The 20814-nt window shown below is 40.8% G+C and overlaps 1 protein-coding gene across 3 annotated transcripts; it reads right to left on the bottom strand.

Annotated features, from left to right (window-relative positions):
• Nucleotides 1-1917: 1917 nt before the first annotated feature.
• Nucleotides 1918-20093, bottom strand: LOC124113921. 3 transcript variants are annotated; one of them, XM_048393693.1, is made up of 14 exons: nt 19955-20093; nt 17821-18021; nt 17363-17530; nt 16333-17079; nt 14848-14900; nt 14382-14636; nt 13039-13263; nt 12355-12415; nt 11379-11462; nt 9481-9618; nt 7882-7953; nt 5683-5862; nt 4403-4591; nt 1918-3731 (listed from the first exon to the last, which is right to left on the bottom strand). In XM_048393693.1, the coding sequence occupies exons 2-14, from the start codon at nt 17987-17989 to the stop codon at nt 3550-3552; spliced, it is 2523 nt and encodes an 840-aa protein (XP_048249650.1). In that variant the 5' UTR covers nt 17990-18021; nt 19955-20093; the 3' UTR covers nt 1918-3549. The 3 variants fall into 3 exon arrangements, with proteins under 3 accessions (XP_048249650.1, XP_048249652.1, XP_048249651.1); XM_048393695.1 differs by having other exon boundaries at nt 16333-16998; XM_048393694.1 differs by having other exon boundaries at nt 17836-18021.
• Between the last annotated feature and the right edge of the window lie 721 nt (nt 20094-20814).

The raw sequence follows: 20814 nt of genomic DNA, 5'->3' as shown, positions 1-20814 counted from the left end.
GACCGGCTTCATCAACACATCGACGGTAATACAAACTTGTCGATCAACACAGATTCTTTCAGCATTCCGACATTAATGTCTACGGAAGCGTAGTAGGGCCACGGTGAAATTGTTTTTGTCTAAGAATCTCCTACGTAGGACTTACTATGTCCTACGTAGGACTTACTATCTCCTACGTAGGACTTACTATCTCCTACGTAGGACTTACTATCTCCTACAAATAATCCAAAATAATACAAATAATATGTTTTTGGATTTGCGGTTGTTTTGGGTTTTTTTTTATTTTTATTTATACATAATCACTTCTCCCTGAAGATAATACTGAAACATCTAGGAGAGCAATTACCTTCGGGTTATTATTTTGCTAGGTTATATATGTGCTACTGTACACTAGAAAATTTCCCCTCTTGATTTACATATAGCGAGCACTTTTTTAACTTTTCTGCTTGTACGTCAAAAAGTGACCATGTTACATCCCTACTTCAAACTGTTGGTAAAGTATAAGTATTCAATCATATCACAGTTAAAAGTGACTCTATCACTGCGAAGGACGATATGCTAATCGAACAAGACAACATGTACATGTAAGTGTGGCCTGAAACATCATTCTGTTGTAGGATGTTTCGTTGCTGTCCTTCCAAAATAATATTGTATTTTTTGTCAGTTTACCATAATTAAATGGACTTAAGAGAATAAATTACACATGCATGTTTGAGGTCCTAAAGCAGCTATTTGATTTTAGAGGGCATTGGTTGAAGGCGCTTTTAATACTGAAACAGTGTGTAGGAAGTTGTGAAACAGTATTACTACAATCATGAATAACTCCCTTTGACATCTGTAAGATTCCGACAACATTATATGCATGTGTTTATGAATTAGTGTCAAATAGTGATGATACCAAGTGTTTGCGAAAACGGCAGCGTATCCTGCCCCATCGGTGGCATCCGTCACAAACACATGCAAAGGGAAGTCAATTGTTCACCTGAAATAACACGGAAGCATGTGGTACAAGTCAGAATGATGAAGTACGTCAGACATCATTTTGGTCACTGATGCTTCAAAATGTCCAACAACTTATGAGCACGAGTCGTATAACGTTCTTTGAAATCTTCGCTGAAGGAGCATGCGTGATTGTACTTCAAAAGTTGAGATATGTAGACACCAAGGCTGGATCTGCTTGGATATTGCTCGACATGAAGGGAAAGCTGAATAGTGTAAAGTCAATACCCTGCTGAATGTCAATTGAAATAATTTTTTTATTTATTGTAAATACGAGGGACGTTCAACTTGGGCATTTGTGTTTACACAAACAATGTCAACTTGTGGCAGGTGTGACACTAGTCATAACATCAGGTTGACACATGTCATAACAAGTTCCAGACACAATAATAAGTTAGATGTAATGGCTTCATTCACCTAAGGGTGGTCACAATCATGGATTGTCTTAAACATGAACAACGCGCTGTAATAAAGTTCCTCACATGCTCCGGTTCACAAGTCGAGAATTGCACAGGCCGCCATATGTGAATGTGGATTCGAACAGTTAAATGACCCACCCTACAGCCCAGACTTTGCTCCCAGTGACTATTTCTTGTTCCGGCAAATGCGGAAGACGCTTCCAGGATGACGAGGACATAAAGGCTGCCACAGAGGCGTGGTTAGAGGGCCAATTTGCGGATTTCTATAAAAGTGGTATTTAAAGCTTGAAGGACAAATTGAATAAGTGTATTGAGGTGAATGCAGATTACATCGAAAAATAGAAGTGCAAAAGATACTCGGCGACTTGGTCTTATATTGAAGTTCTAAAACTTATTGAATGCTCCTCCTACATACCAGAACTGGACAAGGGTCATGACAAACTGACTGTGTAAGGCAATAAAGACTTTATCACTAGAGTTAATTTTGAGAACAATAGACAAGATTCACAATAACATTTATTTATCTACTAACTTCTACAAAGCTGCAGTACTATAGACTGATAGATCATTCTGACTTGATACAACAGGAATCAAAGCATTCAAGCATGTACACGTCTGAGTGGACATGGTCAATGGTCGACCAGTTGTTTCGTCTTGCCCTATCTCTGCATGGGTAAATCGATACAAATAGAATTAAAATATAACCGTACAGATATGCGTTGACGGGATGTCAAGTGATCTAAAACACTTCAAAACAAAGGTAAAGGCATACCATGAAGTAACTGCATATCTCTCAGATGTTCTTGCAAAATTAACATTTGTACGATTAATGAAATGCATATTATTCCATAATATGATGGACTGCAATCTGTATATCCACATAAAATTCTTTGAAATACACTTAAAATGTTAAAACGTATAGCATGGTACATTAAATGTTTGTAAATGTTTGTAAATGTTTGTAAATCTTCCATATGGTGTAAAGAGTCCGACGAGGAACGAGGGGTCGTGTCAAACGGTGACAACACCGAACAGACTAAACTAAACATTTTCCAATTTGGAAAAGGTCTGTAAGATTCCACAGACTTTATGACCATTGATCTAAAAACTTGTACCCCTTATCTAACCTTAAGAAAATAACTGCGTTCAACGTCTATTGAGTGAGTGAGTGAGTTGGGTTTAATTAATATCGCTTTTAACATTATTGCAGTTATATCACGATGTGTCAGCTTAATTTGGGAGGAAAGCCCGAAGTGATGCAGGTCTCGGACGTTTACCACTTCGGTGAAACCCACGAGCACGGATATGGTGCTTGCAAACTTAGAAACATATTTGGGGCGAACCGGGATTCGAACCCACAATCAAGGGACGCAACTCTGCACAGCGAATCGCGGCGCCTTAGACAACTGGGCCACCTGTGTCCCCTCAACGCCTATAGAAGCTTACTGGGAAAGACATTACTTGATAATAATGATATATATAATGCATATAATAGTTTATTTCCGTTCCTCACATATGTTCTATGAAGGTAGGCATAATGTACGGTATGTACATGTATATGACCATGTGTGAAAGACAGGGTGTGGAATTTTGGCACAATCAAGCAGTAGCTGTACAATGTTAACTTACCAATATTTATATAGATAGATATGAGTGTGAAACACAATGCATCAGCCTTAACTTAAATCACGTGAATGCATCGTCAAATACTACAAAGTGATGCTCTGTACGACCTGCAAACAGTCAAAGTGTAGCATCAATTCTCATCCATGATTTCCTCGCTATTATTAAATGATGCCATGAATGCATTGGTGCAATGTCATCCGAAAACGGGTATGTTGTTCTTAGGGTAAACTGAAAACAGTCAGGTTGCCCAACTGTCTGCGAAAGTAATCTCAGGCGTCATCCGAGGACAGGCATGGTGCCCTATTGTCTGGAAAGGTCAGTAAAACTGAAGTCCGTCAGGTTGCCCTACTGTCTGCGAGAGTAAACTGAAGAGCGTCAGGTTGCCCTACTGTCTGCAATAGTAAACTGAAGAGCATCAGGTTGCCCTACTGTCTGCGAGAGTAAACTGAAGAGCGTCAGGTTGCCCTATTTTCTGAGAGAGTAAACTGAAGACAGTCAGGTTACCCTACTGTCTGCGAGAGTACACGACATCATTCAGATGCACGTGCAGCTCCCTCTCCACATCCCTGGCGGCGTTCCTGTTTGTCTCCTCCGAATCTGACGTGACAACCATGACGGCATCCACCGCTGTGTTAAGCATCGCTGCAAGGTTCTGCTGACGGGAGAACGTAACTTTCCACAAGGAATCTGAAACAGTTAAATGCTAAATCATAAGATACTTAAAAAACTTAAATAGTTGGGAATAAACTTAGAATGTTGAAAGCAACATAATACCATGTGCCCAATTAACAATAAAGCGATTAAAAATCTGCCAAAATATATTGAAATAATGTCAATGTAAGAGGACATTAATGCATTCAGCGTCCACTGATGGTATTACATATACAGTAAAGTACGTTTATAACGAACACACTTATAACGAACTGACGGATATTACGAAATTAATGTTTGGTCCCGGCCATTTGTTGTATGGATGTCGTATATGTGGTTATAACGAACTACTAAAATTAGTGGTCCATTTGAGTTCGTTATAACCGTAGTTTACTGTACCTCCGACTATTGCAATTAACATCCAGTCTGAATGTGTTACTATCTTATAGTGATCCTCCCCGTAGGGAGTCCTGGTAAGAATATATGTCAAGCAACCTATGTTGGTCGTACGAGGCGAAGTAACAGGTCGGGTGGTCAGGCTCGGTGACTGGTTGGTCATTGTACCCCGAAGGATGGGCGCTCCTAATATTCCAGCAATATTCCAGCAATATCACGGCGGAGAACACCAGACATGGCCTTCAAACACTATCTCACATGGGGAATCGAACCACTGGGCTACCCTATAGCTCCCTTTTACGTGAACTTACCAACTAGGGAAACCTTGTCGACATCCGGGGGCTCCTGAACTATTCCACGGCTGGCGATTCTGGTTACTATTCCGACATAGATGTCGTTATCGGGGATGATGACTGTTACGACATACACCCCACAGGGACGCCGGTTTATGGCAGAAGCAATGGCGGAAGCTGACTGATCCGGTCTTGCCGCGAGGCTGCCTGGATTATGACAAACAGCAAAATGCTTATCTTAGTTTTGAATGTTTCTCCGAAAACACTAACACTAAAAGCTAATACCATCTTTTTGGGATAAATGAAAAAGTAATAAAGTAATAACAGTAGATCAAAATACAGAAATCGGGAAATATGTAGGTGTACACACAAGCATCAGGATATATGTAGATCAAAACACAATAATCAGGATATATGTAGGTCAAAACACAGTTATCGTGAAAGTTAGGTCAAAACACAGTAATCAGGATATATGTAGGTCAAAACACAGTAATCAGGATATATGTAGGTCAAAACACAATAACCAGGATAGATGTAGGTCAAAACACAGTAATCGGGATATATGTAGGTCAAAACACAGTAATCAGGATAGACGTAGGTCAAAACACAGTAAACAGGATAGATGTAGGTCAAAACACAGTAATCAGGATAGACGTAGGTCAAAACACAGTAATCGGGATAGATGTAGGTTAAACACAGTAATCAGGATAGACGTGGTCAAAACACAGTAATCAGGATAGATGTAGGTCAAAACACAGTAATCAGGATATAAGTAGGTCAAAACAGTAATCAGGATAGATGTAGGTCAAAATACAGTAATCAGGATATTTGTAGGTCAAAACACAGTAATCAGGATATCTGTAGGTCAAAACACAATAACCAGGATAGACGTAGGTCAAAACACAGTAATCGGGATATATGTAGGTCAAAACACAGTAATCGGGATAGACGTAGGTCAAAACACAGTAATCGGGATATATGTAGGTCAAAACACAGTAACCAGGATATATGTAGGTCAAAACACAGTAATCAGGATAGACGTAGGTCAAAACACAGTAATCAGGATATTTGTAGGTCAAAACACAGTAATCAGGATATCTGTAGGTCAAAACACAGTTATCAGGATAGCTATAGGTCAAAACACAGTAATCAGGATAGATATAGGTCAAGACACAATAATCAGGATATATGTAGGTCAAAACGTATTCAGTAAGTCACGAATTGTAAGACTTAAGGACAACACAACGTCATATTGAACGTCAACATTTCGCCATGCTCTGCGAATGGTGTATCCTTACCTTCAGAAGGCAGCGGTACGGTGACATGGTAACACCCTTCCTTGGCAGCAAGACGCAACCCTCTCTGCAATGCCTCACTCACACTGGCCTCGCTGACGCTGCGACTGTAGGTGTGGATGAGGGTCGTCCCCGGCACGGTGGTCGTGTCAGCCACACAACTAGTCCTCTTTAAATCCGCTACTGTTGAAGATAAGAACACATCGTCAAACCAAACACAGCTGTGCACAGATACAATTGACTCCGGTTGTATATATGTTTGTAAAGATGCCTCAGTATTGCCAGGGGATCGTCTGGCTGAGCCTTGAAACACAACGAATGGTCACATATTTATAAGTGTCATGGGTCCCTTAAACGCCTCGGTGGTCTACTGGTACCGGGGTTCGATCCCCGCCGCGTCATTCTAGACATTAAAAGATGGTACTTGTTGTTACCCTGTCTGGCGCTCGGCATAAAGGGGCTAAAACAAGGACTGGTCGGTTCGGTGTCAGTATACTGTGTCTGAGTCGGGTATGGATGTTCAACTGTGGCATGGTATCTCAGTGGGCTAGCACTTTAAATCGGCATCAGTCCGGACTAGTACAAGCAGCCACACACACCACAAAAAGGTGCAATAATCAAGGACGCGATGTTAAACGCCATTTCACCTCTTCACAACACTCGTATTTAGATCTACAAGAATACAAAGCCCGTTGCGATTCCGGGAAAAAATATAGGTCCCCAGAATCTATGTCGATGTGAATAAATGGATCGGTGATCAGGCTCGATGACTTCGTTGAATGCATGTCATCGTTTGTTCGATGTTCATGATGTTAATCATTGGTGTGCCCCTATTTCTTACTGTAATATAGCTGGAGTATTGCTTAGAATCAAATAAAAACAAAAACAAGCATACAAAACAAAGTTAAGAAGCTACAACGTTCTAACACGATAGTTTTAGTCTCCTAAAAAGGCTCACAATGGAACATTTTCTCCTTCATAAGCTACCTTACTGCAATTACAGCTCATCTTGTTCGCGCTAATAGTCCCATTCGTGCCTACCACGGCCTTTACTTGTGCGAACAGAATGCTCATTCATAAATTAAGTTATTGACACAATTGCTTTGTATGTATCTGTTCAAACTGAACTGTACTATGGACCATATGGCCTTGCATACTGAATAAACTGTCTGTCTGTCTGTCTGTCTTTTATCGACACAGTGTTCTCGGAAACAGTCCCAGTTGGTTCTGTCAAGGTATTTACTTGTAAGAATACTAATATAAATAAATAGCTTTTTGACAAAATGTTCTCTAAAACAGTAACTGTGGTGTCTATCAGTATCAGTTTATACTTGGAGGAACTGGAAGCTCGTTACATGCAGTATAGATATAGAAAATGAAATTCAATTTGTGTTTGTCTGTCCATTTTGCGATAATCTTCGAAAGAAATATATCAAAGCATATTTAATAGCAATGTCACCGATAAACGCCTTTGTAGTTATTCTGACGAAAAAGAACGAATCTAATTTATTTAAGTCTTTCTCTATATATTAAGCATGCATTAGCCAAACGAAATGGTCTCATCAAACAACGTATATATCCCAATGTGTAACATGTATGATTGTAATTTCATGCGTAACTCTCTCTATCTTCCCGAGGCAAGGGAGTTAACTGACTTTCAGAGTCCAGTTCCCCAACCCCCCTTGCCAAACTAAGGTTGGAATTCCTGGTCTCGATCGTAGCGCCTCCAGTGGTTATTACGAGTTATGTCCCTTCTAAACCTCTCCTATGGACCAATCAGATTCCACCTCTCGTATCACATGTATTTGTTTCAAATAAAATGGTGGCGCCCAGTAAGAGGATCTGATCGATAATCATCAAGATCTATCTCGTGATAAAACGGGTCTTACATCGCGAAGTGCATCAAATCACTTTAGCACCTTGATTAAAAACATGAAAAGATTGAGAAAATATATGTTGACAACGAGTTGGCGGTGCACATGCTTTGCAAATCCTGCAATCGACCGAAATCTGCATGACAGTTTACGAACCGGTAATAGATTTCGTTCCGTATAGACTCGTTAGTACAGCCAAAATGTAACTCCATAATACCAGCCTAGTTCGGCAAGGGTCAGTTAACTCTCTTGCCTCGGGAAGATGAACTCTCTCTTGTATATGGGCCGGAGACCTTTTGTCTTGACTTTGACCAAAGGTATAACTCACCGTGTTCTCTACAGCAGTCCCAGTCGTGTCTGTCACGGTTTATACATGTAAGGCCTGCATGGTCGTTTGGATCTGAAAGGAAAAGTAGAAACACTCTGCACAGCGAATTCCGGCGCCTTTGACGACTGGGCTACCTGTGCCCCCTTTATTCCAATGATCAAACCCAAACTGTAAACACAAGAAATACTTGTCAAAGACATGCCAGGAGGCGTGGTGCCGTTTTAATGTGTAGTTGGGTGAAAAGGTAAAATCTACACTTTCCTTCCCGATTTCAAAGTGTTGTTTATCTTTAACGGTGAATGAAACTTAAATACATGTATATCATTTAATCAAAACTTGTGCAGTAAATATTGTGAGGTGTAATAAAAATTAATATTCCTTTTGAAATTTCTTAAATTTTCATTTTGAAAACGCTGAATCCTGTAAGTTAGAAAACCTGTAGGGATCCCTCGTCAGAACAATCTGGTACATGTACACTTAATTCTTTAAAGAGAAGAAAGAAGTGTTTATATTTAATATGTTACTATGTTCATTTATACTGTGGCCGTCCTTTCGTATTCTTTACGTGTTGTTTATGGGACAAAACAAGAAATTCAGGGTATTGACAACCTCACACGAAGAAACATGTCAGACAATAGATCCCACCACCCTCGCTCTTCCCTCAATCGCTAATATTTACCAGTTATAAAGGGAGGGCCTGGTTTGATTAACGTGGAGGCCCTTCGTGATAGAATTGCATTGTTTACTTTTGCACATATATTTTTGTCTGATGATCCGCTTGTGAAGCATGTCAAGTCTCATGAGGAAAACAAGGTATTTCACAGTTTTCTAAAACGAGCTGAGGATGTGGGAAATATGTTCTGCTGGACGGTACAGAAATGAGAGTCAATCAAGCGAAGTGCCATATCAAATCAGCCCAGTTCCGTTTTTCAAGGAGAGACTATCTGAACGACCACTGCTTTAGTGTGCGTCTCAGGACCAGTCACTTCCCACTCGAAACTGTCAATGTGGGATTTTGCCTCAAAATGTAACTATTTAACGTAGATTTTACAATAAATTTAATGAGACTGTCAACACATTGTCAGTGGATGCCCAGCTTTGGCACAAATACAGTATCTTAAGAGACATGATCGAATGGCTCGATTCTTTTATTACTGTTATCGCCATGCTTGACACGCCTCAATGATAAATACAAAATGCTTTGAAATACGCCCGTATACAGCCTCAGACGTATCCAGGCCAACAAACCTGATCTTGTCCCTTTTAATAAATCCAATTAAATCATTTATAGTATTGAAATTTCTGTCCCTTTTGACACTAATGTGATTGAGAAAATTCAGGAAAAACATGGCAAATATGCGGACCTCGCTTTCGAAATGTCACGCTTGCATCTCAAGCACCAAGTTGTCCCATTGTTCTTGATGCCTTAGGTTTGGTACCTCCCAATCTGTTGACTGACATTGGGAGAGTACTCGGGTTAGCTACCAGGAATGCAGCCCTTTTGACAATCTGGGTAATGCAGAGGACTGCAGTGTTGGGGAGTCTTCACATTCTCCGGAAAAATAAATTGTACATTAATATTGCACTTAATTCACATACTCGTAATATCTTCCATTCTCCAGATCAAGAGCACTGCGCCTGTGATATCACACGCCTCCACAACACCTACGTTGATGGCCTGGACAAGCGTGTCGGCGACCATGATCCTAACCTCACATTTGGGCGAGTTCTGTATCTCTGTATCACACAGCAACACATATGGTTAATCAAGTATCTTATTATATAAGACGCACAAACATATTAACTTACATTTCATAATACAAATACTATTAGGTAATGACATGTCGTCATTGCGTACAGATGTTGTGGTCAAATGTAGAAATATTGTAACCTCAGAATCATTCCTTTTAAAATCGTCCGGATTTATAAATTTCTGGATAACTGAATCAAGGGTTCAAAGTAGTAGTTCTGTGTATGTGTATATACGTTCCCTGCAGTGCTCGTTTGGAAGAAGGGGTTTCCCGATTAACAAGGTCTCATTGTAGATATGATCAATTTGTTTGCAACAGATGAGATTGTGAATAGCTGCGTATATTTACGATCATTACGATAGATATATATTTTGTAGTGAAAGATGCACATTTGAGTGAGTGGATATGTCATTTATAATGGATTTACAGCGCTTCTAGCAATATACACACATTTCAATTTAGATGTACGAGGGGCGTTCAATAAGTTTTGCAACTTGGACATTTGTGTTTACACAATAATGTCAACTTGAGGCAGGTGTAACACTAGTCATAACATTAGGTTGAAACGTGTCATAACAAGTTCCAGGCACAACAATAAGTTAGATGTGATGGCTTCATTCATCCAAGCGTGGTCACAATCATGAATTCTCCCAAACATGAACAACGCGCTGTAATAAAGTTCCTTACCAAGGAGGGATGCAAAGCAAAAAAAGTCTATGATCGCAAGTGTAAAGAGATGGGTAAGGATGCTCCTGGCTATTCCACATTTTGCCGTTGGTCTCTACAGTTTAAAAGGGGTAGGGAGTCCATAGACGATGACCCAAGGTCGGCAGGCCTTCAGATGCCACCCAGCCGGAAACCATTGCTGCTATAGAAAGAAGAATTTTGTCTGACCGACGAGTGAAAGTATCTGAACTTTTTTCGGGGATTCCAAATAACAGTTGGAACTGTTGTAACCATTATTCATGAGCATCTTGGCATGTCCAAGGTATCTGCAAGACCTCCCGGATCTCTATACTGCAGATGAAGCCGGATTTCTTTCTCATCTGGTGACAGGTAATAAAACATGGATCCACCACATTGACCCAGAAACTAAATTGGAATCCATGCAATGGAAGCACCCTAATTCTCCGCCTCCGAGGAAGTTTCGCACTCAGCCATCGGCTGGCAAGGTAATGGCCACCATATTTTGGGATGCAAGAGGCATATTACTGATTGATCACATGCCACCCAAAACTACAATCAATGGACAGTATTATGCTAATGTAATGAAAGAATTGCGAAATCTATTCTCTAGAAACGCCGTTAGATGTCAACACGTGGTATTCTACTTTTGCATGACAAGTCGAGAATTGCACAGGCCGCCATATTTGAATGAGGATTCGAACAGTTAAACCACCCATCCTACAGCCCAGGCTTAGCCCCAAGTGACTATTTCCTGTTCCGGCAAATGAAATCTGCCCTACGTGGAAGACGCTTCTAGGATGACGAGGACATAAAGGCTGCCATAGAGGCGTGGTTAGAGGGCCAATCTGCGGATTTCTATAAAAGTGGTATTAAGAGCCCGAAGGACAAATGGAATAAGTGTATTGAGGTGTATTGAAAAAGTAAAAGTGCAAAAGATATTCTGCGATTTGGTCTCATATTGAAGTTGCAAAACTTACTGAATGCCCCTCGTAGGCATAACTGTTGAAATGAATATAAAACAGATGACAGTAATGATTAACGTTTACTATAACATCGTACCTTGTGATAAATAGTCAGATAAACCGAAATCCTGTCCCGTGCCAAACCACAATCGAAACATTTGTGATAAGTAAGATGTTCGTCCTGAAACAGAGTTAACGAAGATTCCGGGGTAGAATATAGGTCTTCAGCAACCCATGCTTGCCGTAAAAGTGACTACGCTTGTCGTGAAAGGCGACTAACGGGATCGGGTGGTCAGGCTCGCTGACTTGGTTGATGCATGTCATCGCATCCCAATAGCGTGGATCGATGCTCATGATATTAATCACTGGATTGTCTGGGCCAGACTCGATTATTTACAGACCGCCGTCAAAAAGCTGGAATATTGCTGAGTGCGGCGTTAAACAACAAACGAACCAACAACAAGTGTCATAATACGGCTGAGATTCAAGAGCCTGTGATATCAAATTTATAAAAAAGTGTATTGAAGTCATGTAACTCCGAGGCTTGTCGTCATTGCATTTCGCAACAAAAAGGAAATACACCAGCAGGCACGACCACATTGTATCAACGTTGAAATAACGTCGCTTTTCAACGTTGAAATGACGTTAAATTTGGTTGACAATGAAAGGTGAAATGAGGTCGAAATCTGACAGTGATTCCACGTTGAAGTCAGATATTGCAATCTAATGTTAAATTCTAACATACCATTAATACCATTGCACCTGATCGTCAAGGTATAATGTACCTTTGTGGAGCTAGCTGAACGCTATTCTGGATCATATATGACTTGGAATGGGTTCAAATTGTACTCATGCAGGGAATCGAACACGGGTCTTTGGCGTGATTAGTCAAAGCTTTATCCACTTGGCTACCCCCGTCGTTCCTTAGTTTGGGAGGAACATTGACTCAGAGAGATGGCCGATGGGCGGATACAAAACCACTGAGAGTGTGGAATTCCTATTATGGATACCGTAGGGATGTCTCCCCTATGTCTATACCTCACACCACACACTGGCAAACACTGCCACCTCACCTCTGGGGTTAGCCAAGTGCCTTGTCTTGAGCTTATGGGAGAGACGATGAGCAAGAAACAGCTGCAATGAGAGGTGAAAATACATGCAAAGTTAGCCTTCGCAGACGCTACATATCCAAAAGGTGAATTTCTACCAGAGTATGTAATTTCATTGTATTACATTCATAAAGACTGTCACATTCTGGTAAAGAACATTTGATTCATAAACACATGCTCAGCATATGATCGGAATCGTATAGCGACTTTGAGTAGAGATTTCTTTGGAATATGGACAGGGTTTGTCGCTTCTATAATAACATAATGTGATAATAACATAATGTGATGCCAGGGAGGAAATAGTTATTCCTTTGACTTTGATATTTCATTTGAACAACACAGCTTTTAATAATGTTAGTATCTCATAGTTAATGATTATACTATGTGCCAATGGGGGATGTCTTTGAAACATTGAGACATTTTTCACTCAGAGCCTCAATACAAACAGTTATTATCTCTGAAATATCTGTTTTGACCCAACAACACATTATTTTCAAAAGCATCCAACATGTCCAGTGAACGGTTTATATGTTGTTGTTTTTCAACAACAAAAATTAATTCCCAGAATATGAATGGTGAGCCCCCAAGTAGGAGGGTGTTGTTTCATTGACGGCTGTCTTCTGGACTGCATTTACAAATAGCACTTACCTGTTTCACTCCCAGTCTTGATTCACGGGAGATAACTATGAAAATCTCTTTCAGAGATCCCGCTCTTTCGTCTTGGGTGAACACATCAATGGCATGATACATGAGCTGTACAACATTCTTGGTAGGATACTGTAGGGCTCCTGTGCCGAATGCTGGCAGAGCAATTGTCTGAAATCCATCCTTGCAGGCCTGGATGAGACATCGGAACACCAGAGACACCAGCAACTGTGGGGGAAAATCTCCATATAAACAAAACGGTCTTAATAATAAAAAATTCTTATTTATGTTCGTCGAGATGATTAATATCTCAGAACTCTTGATAAAAGCATTACAAGAACACCCCATAAACTACACGAATGAGTGAGTGAGTGAGTTGGGTTTAACGCCGTTTTTAACAGTATTCCAGTTATATCGCGGCGTGTCTGCTTATTGTGGGAGGAAAGCCCGAAGTGATGCAGGTCTCAGACGTTTACCACTTCCGTGAAACCCACGAGCACGGGTATGGTGCTGACAAACCTAGAAACATAATCGGGGCGAACCGGGATACGAACCCACGATCATAAGTTCCTGGTGTGCCCAAGGGACGCAAATGTGCACATCGAATTGCGGCGCCTTAGACGACAGCGCCACCCGTGCCCAAGACTACTCAAAAGAAAAAATTGTGATAATAAAAAACTATACGATTCTAGCTTAAAGGTTGCATCATTCATGGCCAAGTGAGGGCTGTCTTCACTGTGTTTATACTATAACGTTTTTGTGTCATATTTTCAGGTGAAATATTTACTTGCCTTTCCAAGTGTTTGTGACAGGTGCCAGCGTTGGGGTAGGAGCTTGCACTAACCTTTCGCGAGTGAGTGAGTATGGTTTTACGCCGCTTTTTGCAATATTCCAGCAATATCCCGGCGGAGGACACCAGAAATGGGCTTCACACATTGTACCCATGTCAGGAGTCGAACCCGGGTCTTCGGCGTGACGAGCGAACGCTTTAACCACTAGGCTACCCGACCGCCCCGCGAACAACTTGTATCATCACTCTTTGATAGTGATTCATAAACACATGATATAGTCTGAATCATACAATGGGCTCTGAATTAAGCAGAAATTTCAGAGATGAGTATCGAAAAGGTTAACTGTCTTCAGTTTTAATTATTATTATCATAGCGTAAAAATATTATTAATTGTGAGAATATTGACTATAGAGGTTTGCAGATTGATTCAATTTTGAAAAGTATAAGATCTATATTAAGCATATGAGCTTAATTTGAAAATTTGAAAGTTTTTAACTTATCTAAAATAATGTGCCATTTAAACGGCTGACATCACTTCTTTTTCGAACTCATCACCTCGTAACACTTTGAAGGGGGTGCTGTGTCGCTGAACCCTTTATAGAATGGAAGACATCCGTGGTAGATCTTTTTACAAGTGTCAAGATTTCCAGAACGACCCACCGCCAAATCACCGTGATCTATCCCGTTAGGATAGGTGTGTCTTAGACATGTCTGAATGTCGGAACCAGCCGCCTTCAGCAGGCTGTAGGACACACCAAACCCGCAACTCAGGCTCAGCTGTCTGTTGGTTGTATTTACTATGACATCAGCCTGGAAAAGCAGAAAATGATCATATATATTACGACAAGTAAACCGCCTTCCCCCAACTCACACCCTATCGTGAAGATCCAGGTTACAAGCAACCCAGGGGTGCTCGGAAATAAAAATAGACACACACGCAAGCAAGCACGCACGCACACACGCATATACATGAGAACAACATATCAAACTCAAATTATCAACATTCTCATGAACAACTTACGTTTTGTTTTTCTATCCTATTGAAGCCAACGGTCACTTTAAGTCCTTGATTTTCTGGAAGCATACACATAAACATAAACTGATGCACATTTCATATATCATAACTTTTACATAGAATATTTAATATCCTGATGATGTAAGTAATATAGAAACGGAATGCATTTTAATATAAACAGAACTATTTTTAGTTTTAATACCTGAAGAATAAAATGTTTCGAATTATTAATTGCAAAAATAAAATATTAAACACACTTTTGTGTATACTACACACAAATTGCAGACAAAAGCATAACCCGCCAATGCATTTCGAAAAGACCACATTTTGAACGCAAAAGTACATAATCACTAAATCTGTATCCGTGTGTACAGAGTGCAGTGTGTTCAAGTATTGAACTATAGCATTCAGTCTGGTTTGTCGTTTTACGCCGCAATATTCCAGCTATATGACGACGGTCTGTAAATAATCGAGTCTGGACCAGACAATCCAGTGATTGATATAATGAGTATCGATCCAGCCAGTTGAACGTGATATGGGTCCAAACGGACACAGAAATGGAAAAGAATGAGTACCAAGCAGTCGTGAAGTGTTTTACTTCAGAGAAAAATACTCCTCAAGACATTAATGACCGCATGTCACACGTGTATGGGAATACATGCCCCAGCTATTCCACTGTTAAACGTTGGCAGCTGTGTTTAAGGCTCGGAGAACAAGCCTTGATGATGACTCGAGGTCTGGACGTCCCTCAACTTCCATCTGTCAGATACTGTCAGATAGACGCATTACCATTGCTAAACTTGAGGACGACACAGGTCAAAGCCATCGATCCATTGAGACTATTATTCATGAACATTTACAGAGGAATAAGATATCTGCTCGTGCGGCGCAACAGTTTCCATATTCTGTGAAATGAACTGACATTGCCAGAGACAATTTAGAGCTATTTAAGGAGAATTTCGTCAAATTCAAAAATAGACTAGTGGCAGTGCGTGAGGCTGCTGTTGAGGAGTTAAACATAAAATCAGAATATACATTGTCCCGTAGTTCACAGCTTTTTATCGATAGAAAATCAGCTTCTGTAAGAATGCCCCAAATACATCATTTTGGAGGCTTCAGACAAATGGCATTGTCACTGTTAGCCTTGGAATGGCACACCATTCCACTTCTCCAGCACCAAGATCAGTGAAGAAAGTTATGACCACTGTATTCGGGAATACCAAATCTTCATGACTTCAATTGAAAAGTTTCACTATCAATATAAGAAGTGAGTTGAAAAGCAGGTAGATTATGTTGAAAAATAAAATTACAAACACTTTCACAATTGTTGGTTTTGTTTGTTATGGTTAAAACTTTTGGACCAGCCCTCGTACCAAACTGCTTCAAGAATCTAAGGAAATAGGTCATATGTTTAATTGCTTGTCTTATGCCTACCTGTTTACACAATTTGCAGCAAACATTATGTCAATATCTTCCTTTGATGGGACTGACCTTGTGTAAATGGAACTGCAGATTGTGCGCTAGGTCGACTGTCAACTGTTTTTACATTCGGCTTATACTTCAAAACTTCAATGGCAACACGAATAGCTGACTCTTCTTTCTTTAGAACATCATCAACGTTTGAGTGCAGTGATGGCTGTTCTTGTGTTAATGTTCCCTGTGTTTTTTTATCTCTTTGGATTGATGTCGCGTTGTCCAACAGAGTGCTAATTGGAGCTGGGTTTTCTTCCTTTGGAACGCTGGTCATACTTTGGTAGATGGAAGCCTGTTTTTGAGCAGATGTTTCTCGTGGCCGATTACCTCTAAGGATTGATGTAGATATCCTTGGTGATCTCTGTTTATCTTGGTTCTTCTTGTGACTGGTGTCCCACATTTCTCGTAAATTATTAAGCGTTTCCTTCAGCACATTGATAGTGTCTGCCATGCCAACAAGCTTCATAGTTTCGTGACGGTTGGTCTTATCAATGACGACAAGCACCTCCTGGTCGATGGACAACTGTGGCACAACAACCTGCTTATCAGCCACTTGAGCCATCTGTTCCAGTTCATCACTGCTGAAGGTGAGTTCCATCCAGCTGGCGATACCGTGTCTCTTTACTCTTTGGGACTCTTTGTCCTTTGAGCATTGTCCTGTGTCGTTTCTCTTGTCTTGAGCTTCTACAGATGATGTTAGCGGCTGTACTGAATCTATGCGTATAGATGTGTTTATCGAAGCCCTTTCAACTGTTAACGGTTGCTCTGAAAAAATATATAATGCTTTCACAGTTTTTGAATACAACAAAATAATGGCCTACTCATGTTTGAGATCTTGGTATTTGTCATATCATAGGTCGAGAGAAAATAGTTAATTTCGTACAGTGATAGTGTTAAACCAGGTTATCATTTGATAATATCGTTTGAAATTGAAGTATTTATTTACTAATCTAAACACACATAGTGACAATGAAATCTGTTACGGCAGATAATCGAGACTGATTATTCTCTGGCTTTGGCGTTTTATATTATATGTTGATGTACTTACCATTCTCATCTTTGTCCCCTTTATCTATCATAATGAAGTCATCTTCCGACTTCAGTGAGCCATACTGACAGAGTGTACCCTCTTCCTCTGAATGCATCGCCAGAGAACTGACTTTGACCAGCGTGGACCTGCTCATAGCTATGTTGTCCGATCTGGGCATCCCAGCGCCTGTATTGATATAAATGATTTAGTATCTCTACAACACACGACTGTCATAATATTTACATATCATGATCAGCCATATACCCAATTAGCGCAGTCAGATATATTGCACCTTCGGCAGACACAGCAAATTACATTCCCAGATCTACACAGTCTGAGAACTTTACACAGACAGCAATCTGCACACAGAGATCTACAAACTGTCTTCACCCAGTCAGTTATCTACGGATTGTCTAGATTTACACTAACTTTATGATCTACATACAATTCGAGATGTTGTAACATACGAGTCTCACATATATTGTCTTCACCTCTGATGTAAAAGAATTCTTTCGACTTCTGGCCAGACTGGGCATCTTTGGTGAGGATAGCGGATGTCCCTTCCTTTGGTTGCGTCGCCAGGGCACTGAGTTGGGCTAGCAGGGGCCCCCTGGAGACTAGGTAGCTTCCTCCGGCGCCACTCATAGCTGCGCTGTCAGACACGGGGATTCCAGGATCTGTCGATGCACTGATATCATAAGTGTCTCTACAACTCTTTGCACTTTCTCAAAATTCAACACTGAAATAAGACCATAATGATATACGGGTGACGTATGAATACAACATTACAGCAAGGTGCGTAACCTTTTCCTATATCGATTGTAAGAAACGATAAGATGCCTATTCTAAAATCATGTTCATAATGGCAATTATATACACAAACGTCACCAGTCGACTTAATATTTTGTTTATCAGCGATGCTCTTCACCTTCATAATGCCACGACGTTTGCGCAAGTACAAGGTGTATACTCAATGTAAAACGTATTTGTTTGCGTTTTCTATGATCATAAGTGAGTGAGCGAGTATGGTTTTAGGCCTCTTTTAGGAATATTCCAGCAATATCACGGCGGGGGACACCAGAAATGGGCTTCACACATTGTACCCATGTCGGGAATCGAACCCGGGTCTTCGGCGTGACGAGCGAACGCTTTAACCACCAGGCTACCCGACCGCCCCTGATGGATCATAAGCTCCTGCAAGGACTGACATATTCAGGTGATATACCAATCATGATCAGTACCTGTCTCCCGGTCATGGGTCTCCACACAATTAGTAATCTAGAGTAAATCAGGTGTCTCCACACAGACACTGGTCTACACAAAGGCAGAGATGCTGAGATGTTCCCTTTAATGTTGTGTGTCGTGGTTTCTGGAAAGTCATTTTGGAGGATGATTTTGAGAACCAATTTCCCAGAATAAAGCGGTTTCATTAACCCCATTTCTTATTTGAGATAACTGAGCCTTTCCGTGTCATCAGGATGATGTAGGTTTCCAGCCGCCCAGATCTCCAGATACCAAGAACATGATTTTGTATCGATCAGGAAAGGGTTTCTAGCAATGCAGAATTTCATGCGAGCTCGCTCTTTATAGTTTTTAGCTGTTTTCAGTCAGAGCTTATATCATTTTGTAGGTCACGTCACTCTGAACATGCAAGTGATGATAACATGTGGCCTTTTTTTGTCGACCTTAACAACAATGCGTATCATGTAAAGCCAAAGTCTACACTGCTATGACATTCACATACATGTATGATACTTTTGGTTGATGTAAAACAGCAGTGCGTTTGAAACGACTGACTTTGAGAGATCAACAAATTGATTATTTATTCGTCAATATGATTCTACAAATCTGAAGTGTTCTAAAACTTAATTAACATAACTTTTCGCCTCCAATTTAAAACATGTTATTAAGCCAAAGCGTTCGACAAAGTTTTTATTCTGTCATCAAAATACATGAACAGATTGAACTTTTTTTTCACTTTTCAAACCTCGTTAGGAAAGTCTAAATGTTTACGTGGACATCTAAATCTCTGCATTTAAATTAAAAGCAGATGAAGTATCGTGAAGAATATTTCGGGGAAGTTTGTCTAAGACACGACAGTTTTACGTGATCGTGGGTTCGAAGCCCATAGTTTCAGCAAAGTGGAAAACATCCAAGAACTACATCACTTCAGACTGGCATGCCGTGATATAACTGAAATCTGTGTAATTCACAACAAGGCGGACATGTGGTACACGATCCAACATAATTAACGTACACATGAGAAGGGACATATGACATGAATACACCGATTGGTTCGAGGTCTCTGGCGAGAAAGTGAGAAACGAATTGTTCAAGCTTGAACATACCATACTGTATGAAGGAAGACATGTACGAGGGTTGAGTTATAAGTTCTGAGTCTCACACAGAATTGCGTGACAGTGGAATCTTTTGCTGTGGGCATTACATGATGTATGGGGTATGTCCACAAAAACGTGAGTCAGTTGAACAAATTGTTTCGCTATCACACATCAGTAAAAATGCAGATGACTGTGACCTATAGAAATTGCACAAACTTGAGGCAGGTGCAGTGATCAATGCGTGGTGGTGTACCCACTGTAATGTACTTACAATATGTGACCGTGACCTCACGTTGTAGTATGAAAGAACATCACAGAATCCAGTGTTGAAAACCCCGATGCCCCGCCAGTTGTATCTGATTCAGCTCTGTGCATGTGACCAAATGTAATGAAAATGGACCAGTCGTGGATATCCTGGACAGGGAGTAATACGATGTTGTGTTATCTTGTTGAAACCAATAACTGACAACACCTACATTGGTCATCAGTCTCTGATATGAGTGTTGTGATTAAAGTGTTGACGAGATGGCCCGGGCTGGGCTAAATGTCTGTTTCAGTGCAGTGGGTGTCCAGTGTTCACGTGGCTATAAGGTTGTACATATTGCGGTATGTTACCCCGTAATCTGTAAAGTAGACAGCCACAGGTCATTACTTTAGAGTTGACGTCATTACCTTGACAACAAATGTAATTAGCCCAAACTGGTCTAACAATAGGTGTTTGCCCTGCTTTTTCCTGCCCCGTCCTCCCCTGCCAGGTCCTGCCCCGCCCTGCCCCGCCCTGCCCCGCTCTGCCCTGCTCTGCCCTGCCCCGTCCTCCCCTGCCCGGTCCTGCCACGCCCCGCCCTGCCCTGCCCTGAACGTTTAGCATCGCACTGCATTCAACGAGTGGACATATTTTGTGGTGGCAGTGTTGTGGAGTGGGCGTTCATTCCTACACTGGAAGGACATCCCTTGTGCACCTCCCAGGCAACTTAAAATCTGTTATTTACTGTACTTAGACCATTCGGACCCACGTCATTCCATTCATGAATAAAGATAACGTCGTTTTCCAACATAGCATTGCCCGACCTCGCTCGATTCCAGTTCTTCAGTGGCCATCCAGATCACCAGATCGGAACCAAACTCAACATG

This window comes from Haliotis rufescens, unplaced genomic scaffold (genome assembly GCF_023055435.1).
Source record: "Haliotis rufescens isolate VD_foot unplaced genomic scaffold, xgHalRufe1.0.p SCAF_12, whole genome shotgun sequence".
Lineage (NCBI taxonomy): Eukaryota > Metazoa > Mollusca > Gastropoda > Lepetellida > Haliotidae > Haliotis > Haliotis rufescens.
This window is presented reverse-complemented; position numbering and strand designations above follow the sequence as displayed.